This window comes from Cygnus olor, chromosome 7, assembly GCF_009769625.2.
Source record: "Cygnus olor isolate bCygOlo1 chromosome 7, bCygOlo1.pri.v2, whole genome shotgun sequence".
NCBI classification, from domain to species: domain Eukaryota; kingdom Metazoa; phylum Chordata; class Aves; order Anseriformes; family Anatidae; genus Cygnus; species Cygnus olor.
Genome location: NC_049175.1, coordinates 15280558 through 15303669, shown reverse-complemented (window position 1 = coordinate 15303669; position 23112 = coordinate 15280558). Strand labels below are relative to the sequence as shown.

General features: G+C 39.7%; 1 protein-coding gene across 12 annotated transcripts in view; it reads right to left on the bottom strand.

Moving 5' to 3' along the window:
* Positions 1-23112, bottom strand: part of PCDH15 (protocadherin related 15) — a 738374-nt gene that overhangs the window by 115082 nt on the left and 600180 nt on the right. For all 12 annotated transcript variants that reach the window (XM_040563492.1, XM_040563503.1, XM_040563491.1 and 9 more), the window contains 2 exons: positions 11435-11740; positions 10029-10253 (listed from right to left, as the gene is read on the bottom strand). In XM_040563492.1, coding sequence (XP_040419426.1) covers positions 10029-10253; positions 11435-11740 — 531 coding nt within the window. The remainder of the gene's footprint in view (positions 1-10028; positions 10254-11434; positions 11741-23112) is intronic.

The window sequence follows — 23112 nt, the reverse complement described above, 5'->3', positions numbered from 1 at the left end:
AAGAAGCACAAAGTAATTTATTAATAAATAAGCAGAATAGAAGTCCCCTAGAGACACGAGATTTCACGGCCCTAAGGGCACCCTAAGCCCCTGAAGGCCCTGCCCAGCCTTACGCGTGCCCCTCCAACACCCTGCCCCTGGGCCCAGGACCCCTGCCAGACCCTGGGGCTCTCCCCAGCCCTGCTCCAGTGATGCTGAGGGAGGCTGGCCTCCAGCCCTGCTCCTGGCCCTGTCCATTTTGCTCCCAGCTGGCCTGCAGACCGGATTCATGCTCATGGCCTACCCAAGGACCTCTGGCCCCACCACAAGGGCTTATCCTGCCCTCTAACAAATACACTTGGGCCCCAGTGAGCACGTGCTCTGAGAGCAGAGCCTAGGGCGACCCAGAGCTGCTCTCCGTGCCGCACCCTGGCCGCGCCACGTGGCCTGCAAGGTTGCCATCCCTCCGGCACCCCAGCCAAATGCCTCTGGCCAAAGCTGCTGGGGAAAGCTGGAGGCTTCCTTTGGATACAGCTACGCTTTGCACTGGGTTCCCGAAGCTTAGCTTTAGCTTTCAAGGAAGTTCCAAGCACAGGCTGTCACTCGGTAGAAACCCATCCAGCACTGGGCTTACTGATGTTTGCGCAGGATCTTTGCTACCATCGCTACGTTTCAGCTGCATCACCCAGAGGTGCCATATTTCATTACCAATATTTCATTACCAACCATTCCTCCAGTCCATGCTAACTGCTAGTAGCCATCTGGAGCCCTTGGTTCCTTCCATAATTTCTCAATTTCTGAAAATCCTCATTTGATTATATTTCTATTATTTAACTCGGTAAGTTCCCAAAGTCTTTCAAGATGATGTTAATCAACCTAACTTGGAGCAGCACAAATTTCATATTAAATATTAAAATGCAAATTTAGAATGCTTTTATGTCATGATACTCTTAAATTACATGATTGTTTAAAAAGTTTTAGAACTGTTCTGAATCATGGCCCCTAGATTTGGAGTCACAGAGTCAGCACTGAAACAACTGAAAGTTTAAGCCATGACTTTAGATAACCATTCTTTCACAACTGAGTTTTATTTTCTGAAAGAAAACCCAAGTGTTATTCTAATGTAATCCCATTCCTAGAAAAAGAATTTTTATTTTCCTTTCACTTAAACATCTACTATGCCACATATACAGCTACAGCAAAATGCAGATCTTTACCTTATGCCAAGAGTTTATACAGGTATGTGGGTGTGTAAACTGTACATATTCTTTCACTAAGCAAGTGCTCATGCAAACAGAGATGTTACTACATTATTTTCGAGGCCTTAATAACCACTAAGAGTTTCATCACAGAAGTCTCCTATAAGTCTACTGTAGGCAGTTAATGCGCTATCTAAAATTGGGACAATAACCAGGATCTTAAGATTTCAAGCAAACTCTCATCCTTCTGCTGAATGACCCATTTAAGTTAACAATACCGGTTATCTGTCGTAATTTACCCAGCTAACAGCTAACTCTTTGGAGTGGTACACAGCAACAAAATATTGCACAACCAGGTGTATCTAGCCTTGCAGATAGATTGCAAAGGGATTAAAAATGAATAACCATGCTATGACTTGTAATCACTGAGGTAAGGTAATTCTTTTTGAGATATTCCCAACTATCCTTCCTGTGAAATTTGTGCTTTCATTTCATCAGTTTCTGTAATTGATGCCAAGAAGAACACAGAACAATTTATACTTCCTAATGTATATGATAAACATAATGGCAAAAAATTATCTACTTTTAACTTATCTCACTCACACTTAACTTTAACACTGGTTTTACAAATGCAGCAGTATGTTGATTTTATCATCTATAGTCATAGATGTGATGGAAAATCTCCTGTTATTATTTCTACCTCATATCTTAGAGTGTCCCCCTTCAAAGTTGTGACCCTTATGAAAAATACAACTTCTAAGAAAAAAAAGTGAAATCGTTGTATGACTTAACATAAAAATACATAAATTAACCAGATACTGGAGCACCAAGAACTCTAGGTCCCTTTCCCATTCTTTAAGCAATTTCCTAAGGCTCTGTTAATGAGCACACACCACCTTCAAGGCTTATGCATCACACCACTCTATTCATTCCTCTAAGATACATACCAAAGCTTGCAGGCAAACATTTCTTCATGGTCCAATATTTTCATTTACCAATGTATTCTTTAATTTATTTATTTAAAGTCCAATGAAGTAAGTCAGTACTTGAAAACTACAACTAGTGTGCCGCAAGTTTTTGAAATATCTGTTAGATTTATGTATCACCCACAGTGATTAAGTTACAAGAACTGAGGTTAGAGAATCATGCGGTGCTGAGTACCTTGGAGCAGCAAGTTAAAAATCTTTGTGATGATGCTGGCAGGCTAATGCAATGACCTGTGTGAACTGGCACGCTTAATTTTGTCTTTAATTGGGTCTGGTGCTTCTTTGCACAGGGTTTTTTGTTTGTAGCTATACAAAATGGAGACTTGTTAACATGGTATAACTGCCTTTTTCTCATACTTAGTGTTCAGAAAGCCCTGAAATATCTCATAATATGAATTAAGGTTCATAGTGGAATATACAAAGCAATAAATGACTTTAGCAGATGAATGAACAGGTAAGTTGAGATTGAAAAAACAAATCTGCTTACTTGCACCACAGTCCAACACCGTGCTTGTTATGCCATAAATGCTGCTAGAAAATAGAAAAATAAGCAGATAAGCAGTTGCATTTTGGAGGAAATGCAGCTCCTTTTTTTTTTTTTTTTTTTTTTTAAAGAATTCTTATAAGTTATGTGCTGCCACTGTGCTGGACTGTCCCTTTATTGTCCCTTTATGCAATGGGAAATGGTTTTCGTTATGTGTTAGAAAGATTACTTCGAGGATGTAAATTTACTGAAAAACGTAAAAACATAACTAAATTTTATTTTTAGAACTATTAGAAGCTGAGGATGTGTTTGACTGTGATTCACCAGTCTTTCATCTTCATGTATCCTTCATTACCTGCATAGTGACTGGCAGCAAATCTTCATTATTATTGTAATTAAATCTCACCATAACACGAATTCCCACCGTAGTGAAGCACTGATAGATTACTGCTCACCTGCTCATTACAAACAAGACCTGAATTAATTCATAGTCTTGCAAGGACACACAAAAAAGTGGCAACTACACACGTGCGTAGTTAAACATCTATTAGAGCTGAGTTTGAACCAAAATGTCCTCTCTCCTTGATGACAACCTGTGGATCCACCTTCTCCCATTCTTCTCTTAGTGACCGTTTAAGCATTTTGTAAAGACCAAGGCCACCCATTCCACAGCACTCTCCATCAGTGCAGTAAAGGTGCTGCGTTAGAGGAGCGAAGTGTCCTGCTCTAACATTTTATTCCAGCTCCAGCCTCAAGTGCCGAGTTACTGCAACACAGTTTTGCTTTCCTAGGGGCTCTAACTGACTGGTTTGAGATGGTGATTCGTTCAACAAACATTCATCTTCTTCCAACCCTCCTACCTTAGAAAAGCAAAGAAATTATGCTTCTGTGTGTTCTGATTTGAGGCACAGGTTGTCAGGAAGACACAGGGAGCTTTCTCATGTAATCAGGTTGGAATTCGGCACTGCTATGGCATCTTTACAACCAAGATCATACTGTGAACAAAGATGGTGAAGGGCCCAGAGGGCAAGGTGTGTGAGGAGCAGCTGAGGGCCCTCAATTTGTTCAGCCTAGAGCAGAGGAGATGAGGGGAGGCCTCATGGCGGCCTGCAGCTCCCTCACGGGGAGCGGAGGGGCAGGCGCTGAGCTCTGCTCTCTGGGGACAGCGACAGGACCCGAGGGAACAGCACGGAGCTGGGACAGGGGAGGGTCAGGCTGGTGTTAGGGAAAGGTTCTGCACCCAGAGGTGGTCGGGCACAGGGACTGGGCACAGCACCGAGCTGCCAGAGGTCAAGGAGCATTTGGACAGCACTCTCGGACACACAGTCTGATTTTGGGTGATGCTGTGTGGAGCCAGGACCTGGACTCAGTGATCCTTGTGGGTCTCTTCCAACTCAGGATATTCTATGATTTTGTGATTTGCTTCCAACTTGGATATGAATGATCTCGGGAAACATACTGATGAAAGACCACTGAGAGCAACCAAATCAGAGACTTTGTTTTACCTGTTACATGTTTTCACTTGGTTGGCTGGTTTCTTTCAAGCAGTTTCCAAGGGGAGACTTAGCACAGTGAGACTTAGACTTAGAGACTTAGACTGTGAGAGATTCAAACTCACCCCACAAAAAGTACTAATCAACACATATAAAACATGACCTGAAGTATACGACTTGTAACTTTTCTTTTGACCTATGATGCATCCAATTTTACACATGCTGAAGAGCAGTTAGACCAGCAAGTGGCTTCACTATTCAAGTCCTACTCAGTAATCCGAGTCCTACCAACTGAGAGACAGCTAATTTTTGTCTTTATTAACTGGACAATTTTAAGATAACTATTTGTTTTCAGTACCTCAGCCAACAAGTCTTTCCACAGCACTATTATTTTAAGCTGCTTTTATTTCCAGCTTATAGTTTAATGCAGAAGTCAACTAGAAATCACTATTCATCTGCTTGCTCCATGCTACCTGATTAATTTGTAGACTTCCTTGTTTCTTATGGCTATGTTTTTACCTGAACATAAAATACTGTGCCCTGGCTAACAAAAAGATCTTTCACAGTTTAAAAAAAAAAAAAAGATTGTATGAAATCTCAGACGACTCACTTGCTGTAGATACATTGTTAGCAAAGCAGTGAAAGAAACAAAATCACACCTCCAGTCTCCAGTGCGAAAGTTAATCATTTGACAACAGCAACAAAAAAAACAACAAACACACAACCACCTCAACAACAAACCAACAACAAAAAACCAACACCTCTTCTCAGTAATGCAGGAAGAGTATTTTAAGTGTTGTATCTCCTCAATGTCACACTTCTCTTGAACAATTAATTTGACAGTTGCACTTGGGAACTCTGTCCCTATGGACAGATGGTACAGTTGGTTCACCAAATCTGGAAATTCATTCTGTAATGTTTCTAGCAGTCCACTGGGATTAAGGCATGGCAGGAATTACATGAAATATTTTGTCATCAGACTTGTAATATGGCATTGCTAGAAACATACCAATCAGTTTTTACTTATTCTTGTGGCTCTATCCCTTTGAATCATCAGGCAGAGATAACGGCGCCATTATACTATATACTCTACTTAAAAAAATAAAAAATAATAATTTCCTAGAAAACAGAAGGAGGAAGAAAAAGCAACTATAATAAACAAGAGACAAGCTAATACAAAAATAATGATGGTACTACTAATAAAGGAAATCATAGCATAAAATATACAAGCATCATACAGGCCCCATTATACACAGATTCTTACAATGTGTGTTTAGGAACACATTACTCATTTAACAGCAATCTAAACCGGGAAAAAGTTAGTCCTTTTTTCTCTGAAGAAGCCCTACTACTACAGTAGTTGTTTGCAAACAGTAAATCCTGATAATAAGCACACCACTGGAAAAGTAAGGGTTCTATTTCTTCCAATCCTAGGAAACATTTATATTGTGAGGGGATGCTTAGAAGTGCCATAGGCACTACAGGCTTTCTAAGCAAACAACTCAGCCCTCCCAGGCACTGAGCGAATGCAAACCTCTGCCATTTTCCTGGTGAGAGAAACGGTGCCTCCACAGTGGGAAACCACTACGCAATAGCACACAAGTTGTCTCTTCGAGGTGCTAATACTTTCCTGACTTAAACTTAATTTTCAAGACTGACAAAATTCACTGCTTCTAACCCAAACAATTTTTTATATCTATGTACATTTATACTAAAAAACAAAACAAAACAAAAAACAAACAAACAAACAAAATGTACAGTAATTAGTTCTGTGTTCTTGATTACACACCAGATTACCATCACCAATTAATCAGGATGAACACTTGTATAACCTCTCCAGAAATCCCAGGATAAGACGACTCGTTAGGACTTTCCCGTAAAGATATATAAGCAGCAAGAGGAAGAAAAATCTCAGGCGAGAGGAACTCCATGCTACCTACATTATTCCTCCTCAGCAATACTAGAAACAATGAAACAGCATCTGATTTATAAAACAGGAAACTAGAGAAAAATGAGATGAAATTTTGTTTACTTTAAGGCTATCAATATTACTTTCTGGCTACTAAAGGCATATTCAAACACAGGATGATTTTCCTCATTAAATGCACAATTAATTCATTATTTTACCTTCAATTTCCTCCAAATAAGGAATCGTAAGTCACACACTGTAAAGGGCCACTTGGCTGCAGCAGTGGCAAAGAACATATTTTAACACTGACATGCAGGTAACAGATGAAGGTGTTTTGCAATCTGTGTTTTGATCAAGTTCAGGGAAGGTTAATATAAACTATTTGTAACTTGTCATGCCAAAGGCTGAGAGTCTAAGGAAAGTCGCAGCGTGTATCCATCCTCATCCTAGCTGCAAAGCACAGTGTGATTACGGGTGCACGGCACTGCTGCTCATTCTCTTTTATACCACATAAATAATATATGACACCATCAGGCGTTGTCCATAGTTGGATAACAGAATCCTGTCACACAGGAAAAATTACAATACTCATGGTTAAAAGTTAGACTGTGAAAAATGACAAATGTTAACAGAGGAGCACAAGACCAAAAGGACTGGAAATCTCTTTAATATAAGTAATACTCTAAAGATCATAGGGACTGAATTCCTCATGGTTACATAAATTCCCTGCTTGGTCTTATTACTGCCTTACTGATTGCTCCTGCTTTTCTCTAGGTCAGTTTTGAGTTATTAAAGTCTGCAAGCTGCATAACTACTGTTATGGGGCCTACAATACATATGCACATGGTTTACTTCCTATTTGGGGTCACAAACATTGTATTAAAAAAAACAAACAAAAAAACTAACTACACTTTAATACCTTCCTCTAAATAAAGTAAAAATGCTTTTATTACTAATAGGAAAAAGACGCATCCAGTTCCTAACGCAGAGCAGGAGCAAAAGACAGGCTGAACAGGAAGGGCTCCTGCAGAGCCGCGCAGAGGGATGTACATCCCCATGCAGAAGCACCCTGTCCCTGAACACGGGCTCTGAATTGGCAGAAGGTCTGGCAGAAATCTCTAGTTTTAAAACCTCTTTGATTCCCTGTGCAGGCATCCTAGCCGTTCACTAGAAATTTGTAAATTACTCCCATGAAACAATGAGCATGCTTATCAGGAGTTATCTGTCATGCCCTACAGCAGCAGCCTGGACCACAGTCAGGAGGGCAGAGGAATATAAGACCGGATTGCAATCAGAAAATAGACAAGTGAGGATCTCTACCACACCATGCAGAGCCTCACACCACCACACATTTGAGCTCTAGGGCCAGACTCAGTGCCCTACTGGAATAGATGAGCGCCCTGTGCCAGCCTGCCACCATGTGCCCATGCTGGCCCCGTACCAGAGGCTGTATCCGGTACCTCTGTCCCCAGAGGAACGCCAGCCCCATGCCCTCTCTGCACTGACCGGGACCTTCTGCCCCCACCACAGACACACCAGCTCTCTCCCTTCAGAACAAGGGCAGGTATGGGTCTTTTCCATCAGGAACAAACCCAAACTGCACTGTGATGCACTGTGCTCCGTGCTCCTTCTGCATTTATTTTCTCACCAAAGGCCAGCTATGTGCCTTGCTCCTACCCCTGCCCCTTGAGGCTCCGTCTCCTGAATCTGCCACTCAAGGTATCCTCTTGTGGACCCTTCTCATACCACACAGGTAGCAAATGGCTCCGATTTCTATTTTCTTTTTTTTTTTCCTCCCCAAATATGTTTTTATTTTTATTTTTATTTTTTATTTTTGTTCTTATTTTTATCTTTATTTTTTTTAATCTGGAAAGTTCCTCTGTAATCTCAAAACAAACCATTATTTCTTTTCGAGATCTGTCTTGTGATCAAGGTTCTAAATTTTTACCATCTCTCTGACATGTTTCCACTAATGGCATCTGTCTGACAAAATCAGAGATGAAAAATTACTTTTTCCAAAAGCCTTTCCCCACTCACAATGCTACTCTCCTTCCTGCCACTCAAGGTTGGAACCTACCCATTATCTTAACACAGTTATTCAACTATGTCCACTGATCAGCTGCAAAAATCAAGCTGTTGCCGGGTATAATAATACGCACTAAACATCCCCTCCAGCCGTTTTTTTCCTTTCCTATATAATCTATAAGCTGTTTGCCTTCGCTTTCAGGCCCTGTGCTGTCCCCAACAACTGCAGAAATTGTTACTCTTGGCTCAAGCACAGTATTCCAGCCTCTCACACACCGCCTTTCCAAACAATTATCATGCCTCCTTTTAACTGCTCACATGTGCGAAGTTTCCAGGGAAACAAAAACAAAACAGAAAAAACATTTTTTGATCCTACTAATAATCCCCTTCTTCTTAAATTCCCTATTCTCACAGTGCCTCCTGGACAGTGCCCTGTTACACTGCTGCTGTTACACTAAAGCCACCAAGCAGAACTGCACTGCTGCGTTGTCCACTGAGATTAATGAACACAACATAAACTCACAGTCATACAGCTGTGTCAGCCCCATCGTACAGACAGCTGCTTTTCCCTGAACACACTCCTATTTGAGAACAGCTATCTTCAAATCAAAACAAAACAAAGCTTGATTCTTGCTAAAAAGCATCGAGCTGGGAAAAAGTTTCTTCTAGAAAAAAAAATAAAAATACAGGTTTGAGCAACTTCCTCCTTGAACAGTATAGACAAATAAGGCTCACGGAACGATGTGAAAAGCTATTTTTGCCTTTGATTCACTTTGAAAACACCGGTTCAGAGGGCAGCCCGGCAGGAAGCAGAAGCACTGCATCTCAATCTCAAGCATTTTACAGAGACAGAGAAGTACTGTAGAAGCCTTCTTACGTTGCCATCAATGCTAATAATCTGAGACATTTACCGTCCCTAGAATAATTCAGAGCTCAGTAGAGACCGACAAACAGAATTACTCAAAATCACCTGGCAATCCATAACATCTGCAGATACTTAGTAAGCTGAACCAGAGACTGATTCATAAATGCTAAATATTTTTTGCAGACTTACATTTACACTGAAGTTGACAGGTAGGACGTTTGTATTTGTAAGCCATGCTTTTTCTCTTGCTACAATTTCTGCTTCTTAGCTGAAGTGCCAGTAATTAAATTCTCTTGTCTCCCACCGCTGACAGTCAACAAAAATGAAACAACCAGACAAGAGGATTTGTCTGACTGGCTCCAGAACTGCACCATTGTAAATTCAAGGAAACAAGATTTAGAGCTTCTAAAGCATCCTCCCCGTTTGGACACAAGCACATCAACCAACTGAAGATGTTAAGTGCCAATGCCTCTGCTACAAACGCTTTTCATTTGTGGATCCTCCCAAACAGAATACCATTATCCCCATATTGCTGGCGAGACAGCAGAAACACAGGCGATGCTGCAACTCTCAGCATAAAAACGATTCATTGCGAAAGATCACTGAATAAGCCTGTTTCTTTGCAGCTCTATATTTTCAGGTAGCTGAAACTGAAATGTAAGGTGTGTGCCACATCAGCACTCAATACACCTGAATGGTTCATAAAATTACAATTTATGAGAGCTTTAACTGAAACGTGATGGTGTCATTTTTGCAAACAATTCCATTAGGTACTTATCTCAATCTTTCAGCAATTCTGAAGGACTGTTTATGTATTTGTCAGGTATTCTTGTACTTCATAAATCTATGAACCAAGATTTAACTACTTAATTGCATATAGCAAAATAATTATAGCTGTTATAAAGCGTACATTTAGCAGAACAAGTTGCTGTCAGAAAAAGGCAGTAGCTTTCTGCAAGTGAAGAAGTAGGAAAGCAGACATACTGCTACTGTGCTCTGGTGGTTCATCAGCACACCTGCAAGGGTCGCAGAGGTATTTTGTACCAAATAGGAGAGGATGCTATCAACTGACCCGCTACTCCTCTTACCTTTACTCTCACTGTGACAGTAGCAATACCAGGAGGCATAGTGCCCTTGCTATCGAAGGCTTCCACAAGAAAGGTGAAAGTTGCTTCTGTGTCGGAGAATGACTCGTAATCCAAGGACTTCAGAAGTGACAACTCGCCCGTGTACTTGTTCAGTGCAAAATACTGTAGTGCTTCCTGCGTCCGTATTCGATAGGTAACATTAGAACCAAGATCAACATCCTTCGCCTAGACCATGCCACACAGAAAAAAAGAATACTTAAAGGCAAACAAAATCCATTTTCACAAACAAATCCCTACTAGATTAAAAACATAAAAAGGCAAACAACTGCAAATACATATAATCTCATTATACTGTTCTAATAGTATTGGATAAATTTAAAACTACTGCACAAACACAAAGCAGAAAGAACACCTGAGGTTATTAAATCCAGAGATACCTGCCACGTGAAAGGGACACAATATTCTGTGCAAGAGTCACTGGAAGCTTGTTCTGTTCTTGGTCTTTTCCCTGGGCACCTGCTACTCGCCACTGCCAGGGAGAGGATGCTGGGCTAAGCAGACCATTGATCTTACCCCATATAGCAGCATGGATGTTTTTATTTCATACCAGTATTTAGACAAAGAATATTAACTTTCATCAGGAAGAATATTATGCGATTGCTTTAGCTGTTAATTCCACTTACAATTTACCTGCAGGCAGCTTCAGATAAAAAACATTCTGGATGAAATTATCCCATGACAGATTCTTCTCATTAAAATCTGCTGACTAAAACATCAGGAGGCTACGTAGACTACTTATGGGAAGTGTCTCAGCTATCTTTAGAGATCTAGCTCAGGATGAGCGAGATCAATTAACAACAATTAACTATCACTTGTCTAAATGGTTTATGTTTGTTTTTATAGTCAACAGAGAGAAGACACCTCAAGGTGCCCACTTTACTCCAGCTATCTTAGATGACAAACTTAGCGTTAGGTCAATTTCTTCCGGAAGCAACTACTTAACTCCATTAACTATAATGAGGTTGGACTTTTAGGTTTGACTTCAGTTTGAATCAGTTGAGGTAGCGTGCTATCAACATAAACATGTAGGAACAATATAATGAGCTTTCAAGAACAAACCAAGTGCACTTAATATGTAAAACAATATCCCAAAATATGACAACAGTAGTGTTGCTCAATTTATTTATTTATTTTTAACTAACTGCTCTTATTTCCAAGTGAACCCCCAAAAATAATTCATGTACCTCTTTAATGGCCATGAATTTTTCAGTCTGGTAGACATCATACCTTCCTTGACTCCAGTCTGCAGTCTTTTACTTTAGTCCCACTGAGAAGTTAACTAAGAACATGCTTAGTACTGCACAACAGTTACAAAACATTGTCTTCACTCTGTAATGCTTTCTTACCTCTATCTGCAGGAAGACAGTGCCAGGTGGTAGATTTTCAGGCACACAGACAGTATAGGAAGCATTATTAAAGACAGGGCTGTTGTCATCAATATCCAGCACCTTGATTGCTAAAGTTAGTGTTGAACGGCGGGGGTCCACAGCTCCATCTGTTGCTTCAACGGTAAGTTCATAATAGTCTCTTACTTCTCTGTTCAGTTTAACTGCTGTGTAAATGCTACCATTTGATGTGATTCGGAAAAGATTGTTGAAATTTGCCAAACTATAATGAACTTGACCATTAACACCTGCATCTGGGTCGGTAGCCTAAGAAACAGAAAAAAGTACCATGTTTTAATGCACATTTTAAATACAAGGGACACACCTACATGGGAGTCGCAAGGTAAGCTAAGCTAATATTCTACAAAGTAGTAACATCTGTGTGGCTATTCAGCATTTCTTGTTCACAGCAACTTGCCTCTCACTCACATTTTGTTGAAGATAAAAAAAAATATTCTACAAAATCAAATCTATTAATCTGCAGTGATTGAAGGCAGCTTTTCTGGATCTCAAATGAACTTCAGGAGAAAATACACATTTAGATGCTCAGTCTTGGACAACATTTGCAGAAGACAAACCTGATGCTTCTAAAGTCAGGCCATTAGACAGCTATAATGCTCAAGTATCTTCAGAGTTAGGTGGTGTCTGAGGAGATTTTTATTTTACAGTGTGATTTAGGTGTTTCGTAGCTACCAATCATTATGGAATCCATGCTTATATGGACGCAGTCAGCAGACAGATAGAATGGACACATTAGTTAAAAATCTTAATTTCACTTAAGGTTGTCACATTTAGTGATTTTTTTATCATTGCTCTCTGAAGAACTACTTAACTTTCTACAGTTTGTACATCATGTTCTTCAAAATCAAACAATACAAAATTTCATCCTTATTCTTCTACACACAGAAAATGCTGATAATTGCAATAGATAAATGTTTAGATTTTGTTCAATTGGTATCTTAAGTCTCGTGTAGCAAACTAAGCCTCAGATTTCAGTATCAGCTAAATAGTTCTTGTTATTATGTTAGTGCCCTAATGGGGATGGAAAAGATTCAGCCTCATTATTCCTAAAGGCACTAGAGCATAATTTGAACGCTGACCTGTTGTTTTTCCTCCATTTAATTAAATTAAAGCATGATGAATAGGGCCATGTAAATTAAACAAAGGCCATTCTGTTAGAAAGGCGTTTTCATTTGTTTGACTTCATAAATGTGGCTACAGACATCTGAGAAGATGAGAAAAGATTTTCATGTTTTGTTATATGAAAAATGCTCAGGAAATTTCCATGAATGTTTAATTCTGGTGAAGGTGTTAATTTTAAAATATTGTAACAAAGCCATTTATCTTCCTAGAAATCAATTAAAAGTTAATTAAAACTGTTAATAAGAAAAATTTCACTGTGTTTTCCTCCTGCACTACAACAATGCACTAAGCAGTAATGGCTATAACTTCATAATGACCCGTCAATGGAGAACACATCCTTTGAATCGCCATCTTTCAACATATGGTTGATTTACTTAAGCTTAGAATCAAATCTATTTCCTCATAGATGACAAACATGAAAACCATCAGAAAGCGAGTGAAGGAAGAAAGTTTCAAGAATACAGTAACAAACTGTTAGCCCACTGAAAGACAAGCAAAGTATAGGAAATGAGGAAGTCAGCTTCTGGGTAAGACACAAACCCTAAGCTTCATAAACCTTATCTCCAATACATGCATGAGGTCAGTCCTCATATTTAGGCTCTAAATTAAGCCAAAACCATTTAACAGCAATTAAATTGATGCTAACTGACCAAGAGCAAACAGAGTTTAAAATAAAAACTGAATATACACACTAAACAAAGTTAATCCTTAACACTACTATCACTGGAAATTATGAAATTAGACCAGGCAATTTTTTACTTTTATTATTAACATTAACATACTTAAGTACAGTTTAAAATAGAGAAACATGTAAAAAAGACTTCTGGAAAAACAGCACACTTTGCAACTTGGCTCCTAAAAACATGACTAGTTACGTTTAAACTCATTTGTGTACATCCTTGGGCATTAACATATTTTTTCACATTGTGCAGGACTGATTTGTTTCCCTATATATTATCAAATCCAATTAAGTTAGCTGTTGGATGACTTTTTCTAAAACAATGACATCTGAAGTGTATAAGAAAGGAGCTCCTCCTTCCATGTGAAAATCATCTCCTGGAGCCTCTCAGAGCCTGTGGACACGAGCTCCGTGGAGAAGTCTTTGAAGGAATTGCGGGTGGCACTGTGCTGCCTGTTCCTGCTTGCAGTTGCAGCTTTATATCGAGATGGATGACTGAATCATCCATATTTCATAACCATGCTCGACACTACCACGGAGAAGCTCTGTTACCAATGGGTTCCAGGTGACACACAGCTGGGCTTTCAGAAAGTCCTGCTTTAAACATCAGCCCTGCTTGAACTTACCTATACCCATAAAAAAAAAAACCTAGTAATACCCCAATAGATTTAATACAATTTGATCCTTCTCCAAGTATAGTTACCAGAGGCGGAGGAAAGGGGGCCAGCAATAATTAAAGAGGGAAATATAAGAAATAACAGATCCCATGACAGGACGACGATGCCACCGCATTGCAGGCACTGGAGGTGGTGAGAGTTTCCTCCACCACCACTAACGGCTGAGAGGGTGAGGGCGAGCGTGCTGCATGCACTGCCTCCTCTGCCTCTGGCGCATGGTACCACACGGAGGGGAAGGCCTGCACATGGCCACCCACTGGATACGAGTGAGCATAAACAAACAATCCAGCTACAAAGCTGCATGGAGGTACACTATCTGCATAACCAAAGACTCAAATGAGGAGAGGAAAGCTGTTTGGGGCGTACGTGTCCTCTCCGGGCACAACTTCTTTTCATGATGCAGAGGTTGTCCGCTCCCCCAGCCTGCACACAGCTGGCTTGGACCGCAGCAAGTCACAGGCTTGTTCCAGATCAGACCAAGTTTAGTCATCCTGGGTTACGACAATATTCCTGGCTCTGACTGCACTTCCATACAGAGACATCGCAGGTATAAATCCAGGCTTCATGGGCAAAACTGGCCATGTCAGTCTTTCTGGAAAGAGCAGGATTTTACAGAGAGTACCCATGTAAAGCACCGAGCTCCACAAGCTGAGCCACAACACACTACAAACTCAGATAAGGAATCTCTCCCTGGTGTTTTGACTCTGCCATCTGCTCCCAACTTTGCTAACCAGTGCTTTCTGCAGCTGTTCCCCAAATCTATTTGCTAGGAAGTATGAACGGATCTCAGCCCTGGGATCTCCAGTGGCTCCACAACCAGCTCCCTTGTCTCTTTGCAGCTGTAACAATGCAATACAAATCACAGGTAGCATTTTTCTCTGGGCTACACCAACAACCTTAATCTTTTTTTTTTTTTCTTTTTCTTTTTTTTTTTTTTTTAATTAGGTAAGGTCCAGTAGGAGTAATAAAAAACAAGGCAAATGCTAAACATAAAACTGGTCAGATTTCTTTCTATTCCCCATAGCACAGTATCTTTCTCACCCTAGCCTCCAAACCCCAACATACCTGATTTCATGGTGAAAAAACAATCTTATGAAATGAGAACAGTGTATGTGTAGAACACATCCTTTCCCCCCCCCCCCAGTCTGTCCAAGGAATATCACTCTTCACCACAGCAGGATGTCAAGAGCAGACAACCAAATAAGGAACCTATTCACTCCTGCCTTGTCTCCCTGCTAGAAAAAGAAGTTGGTTGCATCCACCCCTAGTCCAAGTCCTCCATCCCCTCATCCCTACAGCTGTCAAAGGGAAGAGCAGTACCTGTTCACATGCCCTTGGAGGCAGAGCTGGGTGACAAGCAAGAGAGAGCCTGAAGCACTCTCAGCTGCCACACGAACACTCTGGTAGCACTCGAGTTCCCACCCCAAAATCTACCGACACAGTCTGCTGTTTGATCCCTTGCAACCACATGCAAGACAAGCCTGGTAAATTTAGACAGGAAACGAAGCTTATTTTGCTATTCTGGGTAAAAGAAATATTGGGAATCACCCCTTTATATGCTCACGGGCTTTCACCTGGTCTTATTCCAAGTGGTTCAGCTAGCTGGTAGGCAAACATACCATGCTAGTGTTACCCAACAGAAGAGTTTAGGAATTCACTTAAGTCACTGTGGCCTGACCAGAAGGGATTTTGTTGGGATAGAGGAGTCTCCTTCACAAAGGTCCAAGGCAATTTGTTTTTGTGAGAGCACCTGCAGAAGTATAAAATACTTAGAAAAAAGAAAATAAACAGAGCTTACTGGCTCCTCTTTCCAATGCCCATGACAAGAGATGCAGGAAGATGAGACAAATTTCACTCTCTTCTATCTCTTTATGTTCATTTAGAGACAGGGAAAGCATGCTTCTTGGAAGAGTCTCTAGTAACTGCTGCTGCTCAGTAAGTTTTCAGATCCACAGGACTACTCTCATTTCCATCTTTCACAGGACTACCTTATGAAGTACTGCATGGTAAAACAATCCTATAAACCCAGGAGTATAAAAGAATCATTACTTTATTTCCCAGAAAATATATCCCATGTTTACTGGAGACAGCACAATCTACAAGATGATAACCTTTATCTGCTGTGGTAAGTCTGAATTGGCATTACCAACCATGCTTCAATATTACTGAGATGACCTCACGAATATGAACCAATAGTGTTCCAGGGTAACAAATTATCTTCCTCCATTGCAGCTTGAAAATACAATACAAAATACAAGCTGTTGAAAAACAGCTTGAAAAATACAATTCTGGGAGATCTGAATTACCAGAATATCTCTTAAAGTATCATTAACTCTGAAATATAATGACAAATGCTTAAATGTTGATATTAATTATATCATTATCATTCTTTTCAAAAGAAACCTCTTACTAATATCCACAACTCTTGCTCACAACAGGTAGCAATGGGATTTAAGTAGGTTAATTGAGGATTTACACTTGAACTGCTGGAGCTGGAAAACAGCAAAATAAGGCAGAGTTGCTACTTGTATTTGTCTATATAGTTGAGGTAAACATGACAGGTATCCCCTCATTCACGTTGAAAGCTGAAATATTTCTTTGGGACCACTCTTCTGCCAATCCCACCTCCCCCAAATTAAATTTTCCTGCAGGTCTTCTTCAGGGACTGAAGTTCCCCATCATCCCTACCCATCCCAAGAGAACCTCTGGCTGGCAGCCAGTATTCCAGCAAATACCGCAGCTCCAGGGAGGGATAGAAATTGTGCTGGAGGATACAAAGGGTGCTGTCAGTGGGAGTTGGGCTATTGTTTTCATGGAAGATAATAGGATTTTTTTTTTTATTATGGGTTTAAAAGATTCCCAACCCCTTCGCTTGTGTCAAATAGCAAATCAAGTGTTGGTGGGAGTGCTAAATTGGATTTTGTAAATGTTTTTCAGGGAGATTACTGTTTGTGCTCATAGGACAAAATTAACATCTCCCAGATGCAGTAAGAGGCCACAACTATTTGAAACATTTCTGGCTTGGTATTAATTTAAAAATATCTTAAGTAGGGAAAATTAGTCATTCCAGAAAGCTTGGCATTTTTCTTCCTTGTAATTCAGAAGGCTTTTCCTCCTTCATTTCTTTTTGCCTGCTTTTACACATTCTTTCATTTTCATATTTCATTCATTAAGTGCTCTAAGCAAAGGAAAATATTAGAAGGTACCAACAGTTTTGAAAGATTTCTGTCAGCTGAACTCAAGATAACGTCAAAAGAAGTAACGAAACATAGAAACACTTTTGTCTTCCCAGTGTTGTTAGTATTTTCTCACATATTCCTCTCATGCTTCAGGCAATTAGATTAATAAATTATGCTCCTAAACATACATGCTATCACTGTATGCCCATTACAGATAGCTGTAATACTCCCTGGCAGACCAAAAACCTACAAGAGTTTATTTCTGTGGAGATTTCTACAAAATTGATATTTTAATTGCTCTATTCCTATAAATCAGATTTATTTATTTTTTAAACAGACTTGCAGGATTGAAAGACCGCTGGTTTTGTACAAGTTTTAGATAAGAAATGATGTAATGCCTTCACTCTGTGTTCATGCTCAATCAAATGTATACATAGAGCTCTAACTTACTTGATTTTGCTATGTAAGTTCTGATATGCCACAAAACTTAATATTAGACCACAAAACAACACAGATGCTTAGTTACAATGTGTGACAAATCTTAAATGTTCTGAATTATTGCCCTGCACAAACTGACTTGATGAAGAAAGATGATATAAAGAATATACAATAATATGGGATGTTGTAGTATCAGGTGGCAGATTCAGTGGTCTGTCACTGGCAATGGCAGCCCAATTGGGTTTAGCTGGTCTAAAAAAAAGTGAGGAGGCAAAATAAAACTCATAGGTATTACCCTCAAATTCTGCTAATCTTTAAATTTCAAAGCAACACTTCGTTCTTTAAAAGAATAAACTAATGCCCCCCTCACCCCTTAGAGACTTTTGAAAAACACTAGAGGTTTTGGCATATCCTCCAAGAACCTTTCTATAAAAATTAAAATTATCTTATTGGACTACTAAGTCATCATCCCTACCAACTTATCCTTTTTTCACAACTATATTTAGATTTGCTAGGGTTAAGATACCACATGGTAAATTTTCTAATACAGACATATTTTAGCCATTATACAAGATGGGAGAACCTTTGATAATTACTTTCATTGTCAATGTTAATTCCAGTGCATCTGGAGGGTTAGTTTGGAAACCAATTAAATGTGACTCTAAATAAAACTGCATAATAAGAACAGTTAAACACTACAATCAAATGTAAATTAAAGTAAATGAAAATCAGAAAGTCCATGACTGCAAAAGCATGATTTAATGGACTGGTGAACCTCCTACAAAAATTAATCACGTTGTAACACTGAAATATAGACAGGCTTTCTTTGGCTGGCATGCAACCAGCTCCTAAACTTGAGACTTGCACTGTCTGTTTTAACTTGAAAGATGAGTAGAATTTTTTTTTCATGAGGAGTGTGTTATTTGGCAATGATACGATCAAGCAATTCAGGGATTAATCAATGAATAGACACAGTAGAAAAAATAAAAACCAAAAGCTAATTCACAGATTAAATATATTGTTTCAAATCTCCACATTTAGCTGGGCTCCCATGGAGTTCTCTAACCTGTTAATGCAGTGTGAAGTTATTTTTGTCATTTCTCCAGACTGCTGGCTCTCTTCATGTCACTGCCTACTTAGAGAACACCAGATCTGAGCTGGTTCACAGCAGCAAACATTTGGATTTGAAACCACTCATCTTACCATTCAGACTCTTGGTTTTGTTCTATATTCTCTTGTTCACTTAAGATTACTTAAAGGAAATTCATTTTCTTCTATCAATTAGAAATATCAAGGCCATGAACTCTGAATATTACAAAAAAAGCACACCTGACATGTATCTCAAGAAAACTCTTCAACTTTTCCTTCTACCAGGCAGTCTTCAGAAAGAAAACACTAATCTAGTCACAGAAAAAAAAAAACACCTAGAAATAAAAACCACAGCCAAAAGTTAGTAGGCCCAGAATAAACTATTCTAATTTGTAAGCTCAGGAAAACCATAGTTTCCTACCCCAGTGACAGAAATCTGAACAATCAAATCCAAACAGACAGAATTGGCCATCAAAATACTAAATGGTCATGTAGTAGGGATGGGAAAACACTGACTCAGATGATCTACTATAGCATCAGGCTGAACAGAGATAAGTGAAAGGCTTAAAACAACAGACTGGTGTAAGGAAGACAAAAATAGGAATTCCTTTTGATACAGAAATGCTCAGGCTCTCAGCAATAAACTGCACATGAAGATAGTTGAAATGCTTCTCTGATGACAAGCATCAAGATTTCCATTGCATTAAACCACAACTATTATCACTCTGATGACAAAGATGCAAATTGATGTACAAGTATAACATCAGAAACAGGAATCATAGAATCATCGTAGAATGGCTTGGGTTGGAAGGGACCTCAAAGACCATCTGGTTCCAACCCCCCTGCCACGGGCAGGGACGCCACCCACTAGATCATGTTTGCCGGGGCCCCATCCAGCCTGGCCTTGAACACCTCCAGAGATGGGGCATGCACAGCTTGTCTGGGCAACCTATGCCAGTGCCTCACCACCCTCTCTGAGTGAAGACAGAGAAAGAGTGCAGCTTTTGAAAGCCACTTAGTTTAAAAAGCCACCCCAGTTTCCATACATTATAGGCAGTAAAGAGCTATTTGAGCATGGCTGCAGCCACACACAGTGAAATAATTTACAGGTATCATACAATGCCCTGGGGGTGTGAGCAGAAAGCAGCTAATCCTGGCCTAGCACTGCTGGTCTGAGATGGAAAAAATTTCACAGATGTATGACTGCATCTATTTCTTCTCATGATACAGGTTTGGACTTGAAACCGTGATACCCAGCTTGCTTTAGAAGGTGGAAGGAATTTTATAACAGGTGAAAATACAAATAGAAGCACATGTGACAAAGACAAGGGCTTTACCCAAAGGCTGCCTCATCGTTTCTTCTCACCATTTAAGCAAAGATGCAGCGTTTATAAATAATCATGACAATTATAAAGTTGGGGAGACTGTAAAAGGGCAAAGAAAGATAAAGCTACGTTAAAATATACAATGAATACTATTTATACAAGTTTCTCCACTTCTCGTTCTCTCTTACATTTCCCCCCTTCTGTGTTAGAAAGAACCTCTTCCCCAAGAGCTATCATCCCGACGAAAGGCAAGCAGCACACATAACATTTAGCTTAAACCAGAAACAAATTCCAGCACCTCTTCTGTACACAACTACAAGCAGCATTCAGCCAAGCTGACTTGAGCATGCCCTATCGTGCATGCGCAAAAAATCCCAGACAGACTCTCTAGATGCTGTGATTCAGAGAAGCTGCAATCCTTTCACCCTGATCAAGTAGTTGATTAAGGTTGACAAACCTGACATGGGGTGGGCAAGAGGAAGAATAAAAGCACTTGAGCACATACATGCATGCCCTACTGAAAATACCCTCCCCTCTACATGTCTTATCCGAAACATCCCACATGGAACTGAAAGCCTGTACCTCACCAGTGTCACTCGGAGAATTCAAATGAGATGGTGTTGAAGGTCTTATTAAAGGTCTCTCTAATCAACCACAGAAACAACTTTCTTAATAAGCATGCAATAAAATGATATGACAAAGGACCCAGCAAAATGACCTTGTGGTGATCCTACTATTTGTAAAAAGCTACACAGCCGTTACAGAAATGAGCACAAAGAGAAGCTCACGAATAACAGTGTACAAGCTCTTTTGCACTGGAAAGTAGCAGCTCATACCTACACATGTAGACACTGCATAGTCGTACCTCTGAATGGTTATACAGATATGCTAGTCATATAGATGCACACATTGCAACCAAATACAAATCTCCATTTCTGCTGGTTGTGGTTCATCTGCCATGCTATAACTCTCAAATCTTAAATTCTGATGCATTTCTGATAGTCTCATTTTAAGATCTTACCTGTTTATATTCCTTTTTATATGTACCAGATGAATTTAAAAGATGTTGTAAGGCAAAGTATAATACATTTAGCAGTAGTCATGGATTCACTCTGGATATTTGAGATTTACTTCAGAGGCCTTGATTCTACTCTTCTCTTCCCCAAAGGCTTAATTTTTTAGCTTCATAGACGGTCCTCTCCTGCCAATAATTCTCTTTTTTTTTTTTTTTTCTCCTGGTCTTGTACTTTTTCTCCTTTTTTCCACCTCTAATTTTTCTGCACTTGTCTAAAAGTACAGGAGCCCTGAGATTTTAATTTCAGAAGCTGGTACTTATAATACAGGTGTGGTGTTATCTACAGTGCAGTTTATATATGCTACAATGTAGAAAGTCATACTCTGTTCTATGAGCTTTCGTGCAGAAAGCAATGACAATGGTGATTTAAGTAAAATGAGATTTCTTTCTGTGCTTTTAACAACAAAATCTTGTAGTGTAATACCTCATCGGCATTTGAAGCAGTTTTCCTATATCGAGAGACACAGGACAATTTAGACGTAAGGGATCTCCAGAGGTCATTTAGTCCAACACAATAAGCCTTACTGACATCTGTGAAATTTAAACTGGGCTTTAAATCGTCAGACTTGCAGGTTTTACCACCTTGTGAATTTAAGTAGAAATAGAAATTTGTAAGAATTCACTAATATTCACGGACAGAAAACTCTGTTAGGAAATTGGCATCCTAATTACATTCCGTTAGCATTCAAATATGATAGCTGCTTCTTTAAACAACACATTTAAAACACTTCCATACCACTGAAAGAAAAAGTGTCTAGAAATCTGTAGACTGGTGCCACACAGGCTGTCTCAGTCACACCTATTTGCCTTAGAGTTGCCCTGTTCTGAAGTGGACAGATGTTACTCAATACTAGATGCAGGTAGTAGTTCACGCTTATTAAATAGAAAAACAAAATATTTCCACTTTACAGTAGAATTAAGGACAGTTCTCCAAAGCTCATCTTTCCAGTAAGTAAAATAGCTACATCCTAAAGAGCAACTTGCTTATTTTTTGAGAGTTTGTTTTCTCATTCAAAAATAAGAAGCAGATGATAAGAGATATTACACACATTGTGTGCAAACAGCTTTCATTATTGGAGCCTATTTATACTGCCTTCATATTAGGGAAAATCTAAGGTCTAGTGATATGTGAGCATGTGATGAAGGGTTGGGCTGTTCACTGCCATGTGATTATTTACCCATGTTTTCCTTCTCATCTCCTTTCATGTCCCTATATCTCCTAGGTCATGTAGGGAATTTCAAAAAGTGATCAATCACACAAATTTCTTCCTACAATTAATAATCAATAGGAAGGGGAAGTTAAAGAAACTGGGCAAACTTTAAAAAGCAGATAAATGGAAACTTCAGTCAACGGTGGTTTGGGGACTGTTTTCTCTCCTGGGTCCCATGAGGCCTTATGGGCTCCAACAGCTTGTTATTTAACCACAGATTGCATTTTAAAGTTCTGTAACAAACTCTGCAGAACCGCATTTCACTTAACAAGAATGCAAATGTGTTTGCACATGTTGCAGCCAATACACTGATTCTCACCTATATTTCATTCCACTTTTCCACCTCCCATGTACCTGATGTGGTATTGACAAACAGTACGCTGCATAATGCCGATCATTCAGATGCTGGATCTCCTGCAGGACCTCAAGCTATTTACGACTGCAACAGACGATAAGATGCCTGAATTTTTAAGCTTCTGGTGTGAAGCTTTTGGTTTCCTGTTGGTCCTCTGTAGAGGACTTCATTCAGCAATTCTTCTCCTGTCTTGTTGGGAGATCCCAATGATCAGACATGAAAGAACGGTAGGGAATCTAATACACCTCTGACTGCTCTCATTTAGACAACAACACTGTATAAAATAAAAGGGATTTGAAATACATCCACTACACTGTCAGCCTTATCCTTCCTAGCTTTCGTTCTTTTAATCTTCAGTGTGCTCCTCAAATCCCCACAGGTAGCACTCCTGTGCAAGCGCCTCCACGGACTTCAGCTGGCTTACAAAGAGCCACTGGAGCGACAGAGCGCGAGAGCACTTCAGTGTTA